Raw genomic sequence first — 13837 nt, 5'->3', positions numbered from 1 at the left:
GTCAAAACATTTAGAAATGGTTTCAAAAATGTCAAACAGTGGAACACACCTAACCCTTTTGAAATCTTTAGACAGAGAGATATTTACTGTTGCTTAATAGGAAAACCTTTAGACTAGTTTGGTGTAGTTCAGTGATCTTTTTTATGTGTGCTAGTCTGAATAATTTAAGTTATATAAAAAAATATAAATACAGATTTTTAAAAAATAAAAAATAGGTTATTGTTTGTTTGTTTGTTTGTTTGTTTGTTTGAAAAGTGACACTGCTGCTCAATAGTATGTGTCAGGCATTTTATAGGACGTTAGAGATGACCCCTTTGTTACCCCCTCCTGAACTTGATGTAGGATAAAATTGTTTTTACATCCTGGCAGGGTAACAGGCTTACTAAACATGCACACTGTGCTACCGCTTGGTAAATGGTCACGTATCTAGCTTACTGACAAATGTTTGGGGATAGGAGAGATAATAAGGGGAAACTGCTATACACATATTTAGAAGCATTTTCTTCTTCTATTACTATTTCATGTATTCCAGGCTCAAGGCCTGCCACTGAAAACATTCAGAAACTCAGCCCTGGCTATTAGGACTCTCTGTCTTCTCTGAAGATTTCTTGCCATTTCTGGCAGCTAAGAACATAAGAGATGCTCTGCTGAATCAGACCCAAGGACCATCTTGTCCAGCATCCTGTTCCCACAGTGGCCAACCAGATACCCATAGGGTGCTTGCAAGCACAGCACTTTCTTCAATTTTCCCCCTGTAGCATCTTGCTTATTGCTTTGACACTGAGGTCCAGCGCTGAGGGCCTTCTGGTGGTTCCCTCACTGCGAGAGGTGAGGTTACAGGGAACCAGGAAGAGGGCCTTCTTGGTAGTGGTGCCTGTCCTGTGGAACGCCCTCCCAGCAGATGTCAAGGCAATAAACAACTATTTTACTTTTAAAAGACAACTGAAGGCGGCCCTGTTTAGGGAAGTTTTTAATATCTGATGCTGTATTGTTTTTAATATTCGGTTGGAAGCTGCCCAGAGTGGATGTGGAAACCCAGCCAGATGGGTGGGGTATAAATAATAAATTATTATTATTATTATTATTATTATGACAGAGAAGAGATCGCTTGGACAGTGAAGTCATTGATAGTCACTGTTTTACTTATTATATCAACTGCTCCGTGAAGAAAGGTTGCAGCATTTGCGACTTTGTTGTTTGGAGAAAGGACGAGTAAGAAGTGACGTAACAGATATTATAAAATTATGGATGGCGTGGAGAAAGTGGACAGAGAAAAGCCCACCCCCCCACCCATGCTAGAACTTGTGGACCTCCAATGAACTGGAATGCTGAAACGTTAAGCACAATTAAAATTTAGTTACGTTATGGAACCTACTGCTACAGGACGCTTGTATATTTTCCCCAGGCATCTGTTTATCCACTTTGAGAATAGGATGCTAGACTAGATGGGCATTTTCTTATGTCTCAGACAAGTCACCTTGTCACATATCTGGCTCTGAGCAATGCAGCAGTAAACCTGCATTATTGTGCACTCTGCCTAAATAATAGTGAGATTGTTTGGCACTCAGATATCACAGGAAATAGTGAACGTGAATTGGCAAAAAGTTTAATATCTGACAAAATGAACTGGTTTTGTGGAAAAGAGAGCAAAACTAGGGCTGCCATATGTCTGGGATTTCAAAGACGGAATTGACATCCAGGGGGAATCGCCGAAAGGTGACGCTTTGTCCTGGTTCTTAAGCAAGTTAATTGAAAAATCACATTTTTATTTGTGTTTTTGTAAAAATAAAAAACGGCACACACACAACCCTCAAACTTAGGGGTTTGTCTAAAAAAACCTCAACTTAGGGGTCCTGGTTTCTACTTTTTGGAGTATGTCAAACCTAGCAAAACCGTTTCTGAAATAGATCCACCAAGATTCAAAACGTTCACCTGGTCTCAGAGAGCCCTCCTGTGTACATTTAAGTAGAGTTAGCTTTTAATGGCAAAAATTACAGGTAATTTTCACAGGCAGAAAGATAACTGTTTTCTATAATGGACTAGATGTTACTGATTCAGTGTCATTTATCTTTTCAGAGACTAAGCAATCAACCATTTCCCATGAATCCATTTGTTAATACTGTATGTGCCTTCATAGTGTATGTGCCTGTGATAACGCCAGCATTAATGGATCCTCTTCCTCCTCTTTTAAAGCAGATGAGAAAGTATGAGCTTGTTGTTATACCAGGTGTATTTTCATCTTCTAGGTGTTAGCTAATCCTGTTCTGAATTTTAGTGGCCTTAAAAAAGGATATGGCAATTGAATTATATACTCTGCTTATCAAAGAACAAAGGACAAAGTAACTTGCAGGTAAGTTTAGGTGTGTTTAATTAAAATGAAAAACCTTTAATGGACTTACTGAACATCTACACCAGTTAAAATGTAAGAATATGGATGTGCTGTGGATGTAGTACAAAGTAGTACTAATACAAAGAGGTACAATAAACCATGAGGAAGGTATGAGAAGAACCCTAGAGCCCATTTTGCTGTGATTACATAGAAACTGCTTCATTTTGGCTAAACATTTGAAAAGCAAACTTTCAACCTCCAGAACAAGCTTTGCACAGAAAATAATGCACAGATGCTCTTTTCAAGCTTCCTATATTATGGTTTTAAACCCCATGTGTCTTTGTTAATTTTCACCCTAGTTTTTATTATATTAAGAGTAAACAATCTTTTTCATTGGTTCTGTTAGCCTACAAAGAACTGTAAGGTTATCGGAACAAAAGAAAATCTTCAAGTCGTTCAGGTAAGTGTAGTTTGTGGACTAAATAAAGGCATGATCGGCCCAAGCATTTTCGGATACACAATCGGCACAGTTGGGCCAGCCTAGGAGGGCCTGGAGGAAGAGAGAAAAAAGAACAGTACATGTAGTATGAATTCAATAATGTCAACTCAGAGATAAGTACAGCATATATCAGTGCGCAGAAATCTAGTCTATAAGGAGACTGTGAATCAAGGGTAGGCAGGTAATCCAGGTAAAAAGCTAGATAGAAAAAGCATCATCAATTCAAATTTAGATTTTAGCTTCCATTGGAATAATTGGGAAGCTAGATTACAATATACAGTATGTTTATCTCACTAAATAATTTTTGAAGCACAATAATACATAACCTGGGCTTTAGTTAAACCAAAGTAATTTAATAAAATTTTCACTACTCTGTATATAGAGATAAATGCTACTCTTGTCTGGTGGCTTCCCATTTCCATTTTTGCTTTACAATTTAATGAAAGCCCCCAAAGTTCTGAAATATTACAGGCATAGGATTTCCCAGATTTTTATGCACAGGCAAAGCAGATCACTTCCTTTCCCCATCTCCATATATTTCATTTTATAGCCATGATCTAATTGGCTCAAATTCTTTTAAAGTCATTCAAGGACATCCCTGTAACCAATTAATCCCTAAGAACCTCGGTGGACAACAATAAGACCTGACAATTTGCAAGAAGCATGACGGTGATAAATGTCTTGGCCATTACCTTCCCGAAGCAACAGTGCCCGTTCAACAGAGCTATTAGGTGCAGCAAGATCAAGAGCACATTTTAATTCAGAATTTCTACATTTCAAGCTGGCCCCGTAGTCTGTTAACAAGTTGACAATTGCTGCACTGGATTTTCTAGCGGCTGCATGAAGTGGTGTGTCCAGTCCCTTACCCAGGTTGACACTAGCTCCTTAGAGAGAATGTATGGAAATGAAAACAAACTAGTTAGCATTACATGGAAAGAAGACAAGAAGACAGCAATGCGAATTTTTATTTCCTCCTTTAATACTTTTTCTTAATGCTGGAATAAATTTCTTCTCTAAAAACTATTTCTATGTCAGCAGCTAGGTTTGTTCCCTCCCCCCCCCCCGCAGTGAACTGAGGAACAGATAAGAGAAGTAGGGATGGAGTCTGCATTTAAAGGCAAACTTACTTAACTCACTTTCTGAAACAATATGTGAAACACAACTATCCTTTGAAATTCAGACTTTTTTGAATTTTGCTGTGCTCCAGACAAGTAATGTGCACAAAATGCATTTACTAGGGTAAAATGTGCATAGAAATGCATTTATTAATGGAAATAACATACCAAAATGCATTCTGTTAGGGAAAATTACTTGCAAAAATGACATCATCATCATCACAACAACAACAACAACAATAATATCTTAGCCCCTGGAACCAAGACTAGCTCCAGCCTCCAAAAGTGAGGTATACTGACACCAGTCCTCCTTTTCCTTCAGGCAAGGACAATTCTCAAGGCTTGGAGTAATTACCGCATTTTTCGCTCTATAACACGCACCCGACCATAACACGCACGTAGTTTTTAGAGGAGGAAAATCCATAGGCATGCCACCCGTAGGCATTCCCTCCATAACACTTACTTTCTAGGAGGAAAAAAGTGAGTGTTATGGTGCAAAAATTACGGTAATATTATTTAGGGAGATGAGGGAGCATCCCACTGACACCTGTCCCTCCCAGGCACCAGGGCAGTTGATTTCTTGCAGTCTCCCTAGGCCCGGAGATACAGCACAACAACAAACTTCCCTCAGCATCTGTATTAGAGACTTGGCCGGGCTACATGTTCTGCCCGCTTCTAGGAAATGGAAGCTTAGGAACTGGAGGTGATAGCAGGCCAAGGTCTGCACAGAATGTTCCAGACTTGCATATATATCTCCCTGTCAGCCATCTGGAGTATTTTTATTTATTTATTTGAGTTTCAACACTATTTACAAAGATACAGTAAAAACAACTAAAACAGTTTGTTTTAATGGGGGGGGGATAAATAAGATGGGTTTAAAAACAATACAAAATAAACACCTTTACACCCAGCTGGAAAAGCTTGCTGAAGCAAAAATGTCTTCAATGGTTTCTGGAAATTACAAGTAGCGGACAGCTGCCGTATCTCAACAGAGGTGCTGTTCCACAGAACAGGGACAGCTGCTCTGAAAGCCTTGCTCCATCTTACGATGGAGTGTGTTCCTGAAATAGTGTTGGGATGTTTAGGAATGCAGCAGCCCACCAATGCCATCCAAGAAAACCCAACACACGCCAGAGTACCTAGTTCTAAAAGTTTCTTGACACAGTCTGTCCTTTGATTCACGCAGGCCACATACAGTGCTGTTCCATGCTGTGGGTTTTCTTGGTCCACATCAACACCATTGGCTAAAAGAATTTCCATACACTCTCTGTGGCCTATGTAAACACAGAGAGGAGAAAACCTTGTTGAACTATGGGGCAGCAAGTGGCCTAAAGGTAAAGGGACCCCTGACCATTAGGTCTAGTTGTGGACGACTCTTGGGTTGTGGCACTCATCTCGCTTTACTGGCCAAGGGAGCCGGCGTACAGCTTCCGGGTCATGTGGCCAGCATGACTAAGCCGCTTCTGGCAAACCAGAGCAGCGCACGGAAACGGCGTTTACCTTCCTGCCAGAGCAGTAACTATTTATCTACTTGCACTTTGATGTGCTTTCGAACTGCTAGGTTGGCAGGAGCAGGGACCGAGCAACGGGAGCTCACCCCGTCACGGGGATTCGAACCGCCGACCTTCTGATTGCCAAGTCCTAGGCTCTGTGGTTTAACTCACAGCGCCACCCGCATCCCTAGAAACCCTCTAAATGCTCTATAACTAGACATTCCTAAACCCCAGTGACCTGAATCCTGCCTCTGAGGAAGGATGTGGGATGGACTGCTTAACCCTTCCCCCACAGCCATTTTGCTACTTAAAATCTCCTCCAGCTGCTTCCCTTCCCTTTGTTTATGTGTTGTATTTCTTTGTCACACAATCACTGATGTTTGCCCACCAATTTCCTGCCCAAATTCCACACGCACCTTGTTTCTATTTACTTATTTAGAAAGGTTTTGTCCCCATCCTCTTCCTTGCTGAGTTCTACAATGGTTAACACTGTGACTTAGGTGGAAGATGAGGAAGCTGACAGGCAGGATCCTCTCCTGGGCTGGTTGAAGACTGAGGTTGGTGAGGCAGCTTCCAGGGATCCTGAGTCTCCCTGCATCACCAATGAAGCTTAATGCCTCTGATAACTGTTCATGGCTTTCTACCTGCTCCGCTCATCAACAGTGGCCCGGAACTGGGAGGGCAGGGGGAATGGGCTGGGAGGGCAGGGGGAATGGGCTGGACCCACCATTGGAATCTCATTTGGGACCGACAAGCTCTGTAGAGAATCTGACATTCTTGTATCTAGTTAAAATTGTCCAAAACCACTACTGTTACCTCTCTTGACAGCTTCATGAATTGGGGAAGCAAAATGATTCTCCAGTTGCGGCCGGGCACCAAATTCAAGCAGCATATCGACGCTAGGGGCACTGCCACAACAGCAAGCATTAAACAGAGGTGTGATCCCATCTAAAGTGACTGCATTCACCTGCAACACAGAACAAAGACAAGACTGAGGGAGTGGGTGGATGCCGTTAGAGAGCCAAACACTTCCTGTTAGTGATTTCTTTTTATGGTATTTGTGCCTACTTTTAACTCTTCCATTTTGATTATCTTCTTGGACATTCCCAATAATACAAAATGCACACAGTTACCCTGTTAGATCCCATTTTGAAGCAGCATCTCTCATACAGTGGTACCTCAGGTTAAGAACTTAATTCGTTCTGGAGGTCCGTTCTTAACCTGAAACTGTTCTTAACCTGAGGTACCACTTTAGCTAATGGGGCCTCCTGCCGCCGCCGTGCGATTTCTGTTCTCATCCTGAAGCAAAGTTCTTAACCCGAGGTACTATTTCTGGGTTAGCGGAGTGTGTAACCTGAAGCATCTGTAACTTGAAGCATCTGTAACCCGATGTACCACTGTACAGGAAAGCAAAGGCGTAGCTACGGGGGGCTAGCCAGGTTTTTTGCTCTGGGTAAGCCTCCAGAGGGGCAAGCACTGAAGCTCCCAGCCTCTGTGTGCATACACAAATGCGCGTGGAGGGTGTGCCAAACTGGGTCTTTGACCCTGGTGAAATAAAGCCTAGTTTAACCCCTGCAGGAAGTCATGGTAGTACTCACCCGAGCACCATGTTCCAGTAACACTTTTGCACAAGCAACATGGCCACCCAAGCAAGCCTCGTGAAGAGCAGTAACATGGTCTATTGTAACAATGTTCACGTTGAACCCCTACAGTTGAGAACAAAAGGTATGGATAATAAGCAGTTCCAAAAAAATAATAATGTATAGATTTAATATTGGCTTGAAATAAAACACCCTTTTCCAGTGGTTAGATTTGTGGTTCGGCAAAATGAAATCTGCAAGAGTTCTCCCAGAACAAGCATAGTTTAAGCAATCCAGTTTCTCTAACTGAAGAGAGATTGGATGCAAGAGGTATAAAATATCAGACTGCTACACTGTCTTACCTACTTCACAGGGCTCTTGTGAGAATAAAATAGAGGGAACATGGATACCACTCTGCATTACTTCAAGGAAAGGTGAAATAAAAATGCAATTTTAAAAATAATTTTTAAAAACACTTAACATAGCAACATTACTCAGCAATAGAGCCTTCTCCACAATATGAACTAATTGATGTGCCCAGTTCCCCTGGAAACAGAATTTTGTGGGGAATCAGTGTGAAGACAGGTAAGTAGAGAATCTGGTAAGAAATTGATTAATAAATCACCCATTGTCTCCTTACGGATGCTGAACTGGTGTGAGCATGAGCAAAGTTTGTGAAGAAAAACTGCATTGGGAGAAAAAAAAGAACTATGTATGTGGCTGTTTCTAAAGAATTCATGGTTTTGGACTTCTGCTAAGCCAATACCTCAGGCTGCAGTCTAGAATTTATCCCTCTCTTGTGTTGTTCCAAAAAATTGACACTTTCACCACTACAATAAACAGATCTGGAAAAGGAGGTGGATTTTTGTTTCTAAATCTTGGTGAAAACACCCTGGGCAACCTGCAGTAATTGTGTGAATTGGCCCTAAGTTTATTCCCTTTCATGCAATCTTTGCAAGCTCTGCTCAGTTCAATTTTGAATTTGCACACTCAACACTGAATTTATTTGTGTAGTCTGTATGCATTGTTGTGAATAGAATGTTTGGGGTGCAATCCTATACACACTTAACCTGAGGGCAAGTCTCATTGCTGCTCAGTAGACATGTAGGATTGCATTGTAAAATCAGGGAAGTATATTAGGGTTTCTTACCTGTGCTATCAAGGTTTTCAACGAGAGGAGGCGCCCTTGAAAGGCAGCTTCGTGAAGGGGAGATCTGTCTGCCCATGAGCCTAAAATAAGATCACTGAAGGATAAGTCTATAGAACAGAGATTTACAGAGGTGTAAATACAATTATGCCCCTTTTTATAGAGGTATGTTATTTGGGAATTTCTTGAGGGAAAATGGCATCCTCAAGTTCTCTCCTTTGCTATAACATGCAGGATCACTTTCTGCCCAGAAACCTTGGATAGGTAGTATATAGATTATGATGATGATGATGAAGATGAAGAAGAAGACGTCGACCATGCTCTGATATCAAACACATATGTATTCCTCCACTCGCCACCATCAGTGGCCCAATGCAAATGATTTTGCTTTAACATGGGGCAGGGAACAGTGGTCTGAACCGAGCATTAGGCCGTTATCTCCCCCACCTCCCGCAAGCCAAATTTAACAAGTAGGTGGGGCCACTCGCCTGTCGATTGCCTGACAACATAATGAAATCAAGCCATGTGGGCTGCACAAGGCACTCTGCACAACCTGACAATCTGCCAATTGTCATGTCTCGCAAAACCTATTGCAAGATCCCAGTAGACAGCCATTTGAAACACTTTGCAAGACTCAGCCATCAGAAACTGCTGACCAGACTTCTGTTCCTTCACGGCCCATTTGGAGTCAATAATGAGAGAGAGAGAGAGAGAGAGAGAGAGAGAGAGAGAGAGAGAACAACCATACTTCTGTTGTGATTTTGTGCATGCATACAGGGCCGTCTTTACCTGGGGGTGCAAGGGGCACCAAATGTTTACCTCTCAATCGGTGGCAGTGAAAAGCAATGGAGCGGAAGTCCCCACCCACCTTCTGTTGCTCTGTTACTCCATAGTGTCAAACAAAAGCAGTTTTTTCTGCTGCGACATTGTTACAGGTGAGTGATTCCCCCCCCCAAAAAAAGGTCAGCAACTTTGAGTTCACCCCCCTAAAAAAAGGGGCGCTGGGTGGATCTTTGCACCCCGGCGGTGCATATGCTAAAGACAGCCCTGCATGCATATCTAGGAGTCAAATCCCACTGAGCACAGTGTGACTTAAAGGTAAAGGTAAAGGTAAAGGTACCCCTGCCCATACGAGCCAGTCTTGACAGACTCTGGGGTTGTGCGCCCATCTCACTCAAGAGGCCAGGGGCCAGCGCTGTCCGGAGACACTTCCGGGTCACGTGGCCAGCGTGACATCGCTGCTCTGGCGAGCCAGAGCCGCACACGGAAACGCCGTTTACCTTCCCGCTGGTAAGCGGTCCCTATTTATCTACTTGCACCCGGAGGTGCTTTCGAACTGCTAGGTTGGCAGGCGCTGGGACCGAGCAGCGGGAGCGCACCCCGCCGCAGGGATTCGAACTGCCGACCTTTTGATCGGCAAGTCCTAGGCGCTGAGGCTTTAACCCACAGCGCCACCTGCGTCCCCACACACACAGTGTGACTTACTTCTGAATAAATAGGTGCACACAGTAAATCCATGTAATTTTTATTGTGATATATAGCAGTTGGAGCAGGGGCTCCAGTTACATTAAGCAGAACTGTGCCAGTTTTGTGATTAATTGACATCACCTTCCATTTTCCGTAACTGGGGTTTGGGCTCTCTTTATACTCTTAAGCCATGAAGCTCAAAGGAGCAAATATTGCCTTACCTGTGATGCTACAAACAAGAGATGCATTAACATACAAAATAGCGCGAAATGTGAGGGTTAAATATAACCATGAAAACAAGAACAGGCCCAGGCTATAAATATCTGTACATGTCCGTCTTTTAAGTACAAGCTTTCTACATGCAGCTGCCTAATGTATTTGCACAAAGAGAGCTGTAGTTTTCTAAGCAATCTAGAACATACCTCCTTGAAACATATGACAAATGTAATTCCCATAAGGTACACCTCTTAAGGCTCCAGGTACGGAAGGCATCCCAGAAACGGTATTTTTCATGAAGCTCTGAGGGTAAATGCAGCAGCGCTGGACAGCATTACTTTAAAGCTTAGCGGTAACGGTGTGTAAGTAATCTAATAGAGGTCAGAGTTGGTGGTCAGGTGGTGTTTTGAAAAACGATACTCAGTTTGACAGACTGGCAAAAGGCAACGTGGCAGAGAAAAAGAGCGTAGATAACCAACACCTTTTCATGTGCCCAAAGCTAACCATCTAAATTGTTTTTTTTAAAAAAAATTTAAGCCTTCAGTGAGGGAAACTGATGTGTTTGAAAATAAACATATGCTACCGTATAGAATTGCAGAGGTAAGTGGGAACTGCAGGCCATAAAATGTAGAGAGATTAATAATATCATTCATAACCATTACTGCTTCTGACAGATTTACTGACTCCGACGGGACAGCTCATTGATACTTATGTAGCCTAGACACAAATAAATTATACCTAATAAATATATTGCTATTGATATTGCAGATTAAAATTTGTAGCGTGCACAACTTTGTATTTGCAAGGCTACAAGAATGCCTAGGAAATAAGCCGGCGATAATGGGAGATTTTTGCTAATGTCAGTTTAAATGATGTTAAAACCCCCTATCCCTGCATTCTCCATCGTTTTATTGCCATGGATGACTCATAAATAGCCAGGACTGGGATGAACCCAGAAGGACATAAAGTCAACACATCTGGCCAATGACCCAAGCTTAACATTTTGTGACTCATTCACATATAGTAAAGTTGTAAACTTGCTGCCCTGCTTGGCAGAGAAAGCAGGAACAATCCAGTTTCATCCCTCCAATAAAAGCAAGCCAAGCCACGTGCAACTGCTGTTCAAGCACACATTTCACTCTCCCAGCAAGTGTCTTCTTTCAGAAAAGGCATATTCTAAATCTTTTGCATTGTTGTATGCATAATGATAGGGACGCAGGTGGCGCTGTGGGTAAAACCTCAGCGCCTAGGACTTGCCGATCGTCAGGTCGGCGGTTCGAATCCCCGCGGCAGCGTGCGCTCCCGTTGCTCAGTCCCAGCGCCTGCCAACCTAGCAGTTCGAAATCACCCTCGGGTGCAAGTAGATAAATAGGGACCGCTTACTAGCGGGAAGGTAAACAGCGTTTCCGTGTGCTGCGCTGGCTCGCCAGATGCAGCTTGTCACGCTGGCCACGTGACCCGGAAGTGTCTGCGGACAGCGCTGGCCCTCGGCCTCTTAAGTGAGATGGGCGCACAACCCTAGAGTCGGACACGACTGGCCCGTACGGGCAGGGGTACCTTTACCTTTACCTTATGCATAATGATGCAACAGACCCACAATAAGACTGCATTAAATAAATACCGAAATAGTTTAAATAGCAGCATTGCAGAATTCTGGCTTTTAAAATGATAACAACAATAAAAAGAAAACCTTATTTCCTATAACAAAAATAAATATTACCTTATATTGAAGCACATTGGTTTTCCCTGCGAATCTTTAATTCTTCATCTTAGACATATTCCTTCTAGCTTATGCTTGTATTAACAAAATTATACACATATTTATATTTCCACCCGGCTTGATTACAGTGCAGTCATGAGTACCAATTTTTGACAATTTCAGTGATTTATTTATTTTTTAGATCAGTTAGGTTTTTTAAACATTTATCTCTACAATTTTACCTGGGGCTATTCCATAGATCTCTTCTGCTATCCTTGCAGCCTCTTTCCTGTTCCCTTTCACAATATAGAAATGGGTCAGTAAAGCCAAAGAGATTTTGATTAAGAGCTTGAAACAAAACAAAGCAAAGATTGCAAAATAAATGTTATTGAAAGCATAGAGTATCGTACTGCCTTCCATTTTGTTTTGCCCTTTGTATAACTTCACAGGTCTCCTAAGTTACATTCACTATTATTGGTATCATATGACATCTATTTTAAACTCTCCGGCCGCTGATGTTCCTCTGTTACCAAAAATACACCCTGTTTTTGTCCCAAGCAAGCTATTGATATTAAATAACAATGCTTAGGATTTTAAAAAGCTTAATGCTTTTTTCTCTTCCTGTTCAGATTTGTACAAATTCATGTTTATTTCATCCATGTTTATTTCATCCCACTGTATTCTATTTGTATATTCCATTTTAATATTTGTTAAAAGAGGAACAATCAGCCCTGTGATCTCACAAGGAAATGCAGCATTCAGCATTCCTAAATTTACATAGTAGTTTATTTAGGTTTGAGCTAATTTTTATGGACGTTTGCATGGAACATTTTCTTTTAATTCATATGTTTCGAAGTTGCAGTGTTTTAGGAACCTGTTAATAATGTCTCGACAACACTAGGTGGAGCTATTGGAATACAATATTTTCCTGTGTAATCTGTCACAGTGTGGCAGGCCAAAAGAAAGGTTTAAAAAAGGTAAAGGTACCCCTGCCCGTATGGGCCAGTCTTGACAGACTCTGGGGTTGTGCGCCCATCTCACTCAAGAGGCCAGGGGCCAGCGCTGTCCGGAGACACTTCCGGGTCACGTGGCCAGCGTGACAAAGCTGCATCTGGCGAGCCAGAGCCGCACACGGAAACGCCGTTTACCTTCCCGCTGGTAAGCGGTCCCTATTTATCTACTTGCACCCGGAGGTGCTTTCGAACTGCTAGGTTGGCAGGCGCTGGGACCGAGCAGCGGGAGCGCACCCCGCCGCAGGGATTCGAACCGCCGACCTTTCGATCGGCAAGTCCTAGGCGCTGAGGCTTTAACCCACAGCGCCACCTGCGTCCCTAAAGAAAGGTTTATGCCTGCTTATGTAGTCTAGACCAATTTACATCCACAAGACATTAATGAAAGTGGTCAGTTAATTGCCCTTAACACCAAAAGGAGATTAGCCCATATATGATAATTTGCTGCAAGCTACTGCAAAAAAATTGCAAGCCATTATCATTGCATGAATTTCAGGTCCCAAAAGTTGTCATTCTGCGAAAGCCATTTTCCAAATTGCATTTAACTCCCCCATCCACCTCATCACAAGTGAGTCTTATGGAGAAAGAGAACCATTTGGACAAATGTCAAACCACTTTGTGAGGGGGGAAAGGCTTAGTACTTGTTTTTCCCCAGCCTTCTTTAGTGATGCCAGAATTGAACCTGTTACATTTGGTACATTTTATTCTTTATTTATTGAATTTATTTATCGCCCTATACCTAGGGGTCTTACTACTGTGCCTTACTACTAAGATACAATCCTTTCCCTTAAAGAAGCTAGTATTTGAAAAACACAGTGCTGACTTTCTCAGCCACCAAACCTTTAAACCAGAGGCAAGGAACCTGTGCCCATTCATGCTGGACTTCAGCTCCCAGCAGACCCAGGGAGATTTCCGTCCAACTGCAAATAGCAGACTTGGGGGTGGGAGTGGGATCCAATTCCGATCATGGCTGGGATGGAGGCAAAAGGTTCAAGCTGCCATCCCCACATGACATAGTCCTGATCTACTGCATTATTCTCCTTATGGCCTCGGCCCGTATATATCCAAGTGATCACTCACACAGGTGAGAGAGGGCCTCCTGTAAATACCACTGTTATCAGCAAGTCCCTTCCACACAATGGAAGAATCAAGCCTTAGTGCCGTGGCGCCTTCCCTTTGGAATTCCCTCCCCTTGAATATTAGGAAGGTGCCATTTTTGATGCCTTCTCAGTGCCTGCTTAAGACCTTCCCTCCTGTTAAGTTGAGGTCTTTCCTCATCTGC

The 13837-nt window shown here is 42.6% G+C and overlaps 1 protein-coding gene and 1 long non-coding RNA gene across 5 annotated transcripts; one reads left to right on the top strand and one right to left on the bottom strand.

The window, feature by feature from the left end:
• Positions 1 to 1192: 1192 nt before the first annotated feature.
• LOC307214402 lies at positions 1193 to 3542 on the top strand. Of its 2 annotated transcripts, none has more exons than XR_013838042.1 (3): positions 1193 to 2204; positions 2736 to 2789; positions 3411 to 3542. It is a non-coding gene; the product is annotated as an uncharacterized lncRNA (long non-coding RNA). The 2 variants fall into 2 exon arrangements; XR_013838043.1 differs by having other exon boundaries at positions 1193 to 2227.
• Positions 2352 to 12169, bottom strand: ASB11 (ankyrin repeat and SOCS box containing 11). Of its 3 annotated transcripts, none has more exons than XM_079973006.1 (7): positions 11788 to 12151; positions 8167 to 8246; positions 7035 to 7142; positions 6253 to 6403; positions 5083 to 5217; positions 3521 to 3712; positions 2352 to 2879 (listed from the first exon to the last, which is right to left on the bottom strand). In XM_079973006.1, the coding sequence occupies exons 1-7, from the start codon at positions 11963 to 11965 to the stop codon at positions 2755 to 2757; spliced, it is 969 nt and encodes a 322-aa protein (XP_079829132.1). In that variant the 5' UTR covers positions 11966 to 12151; the 3' UTR covers positions 2352 to 2754. The 3 variants fall into 3 exon arrangements, with proteins under 3 accessions (XP_079829132.1, XP_079829133.1, XP_079829134.1); XM_079973007.1 differs by lacking the exon at positions 11788 to 12151 and adding an exon at positions 10053 to 10296; XM_079973008.1 differs by lacking the exon at positions 5083 to 5217 and having other exon boundaries at positions 11788 to 12169.
• Positions 12170 to 13837: the final 1668 nt, after the last annotated feature.

Source organism: Podarcis cretensis (genome assembly GCF_951804945.1).
Source record: "Podarcis cretensis genome assembly, chromosome: 4".
Lineage (NCBI taxonomy): Eukaryota > Metazoa > Chordata > Lepidosauria > Squamata > Lacertidae > Podarcis > Podarcis cretensis.
This window is presented reverse-complemented; position numbering and strand designations above follow the sequence as displayed.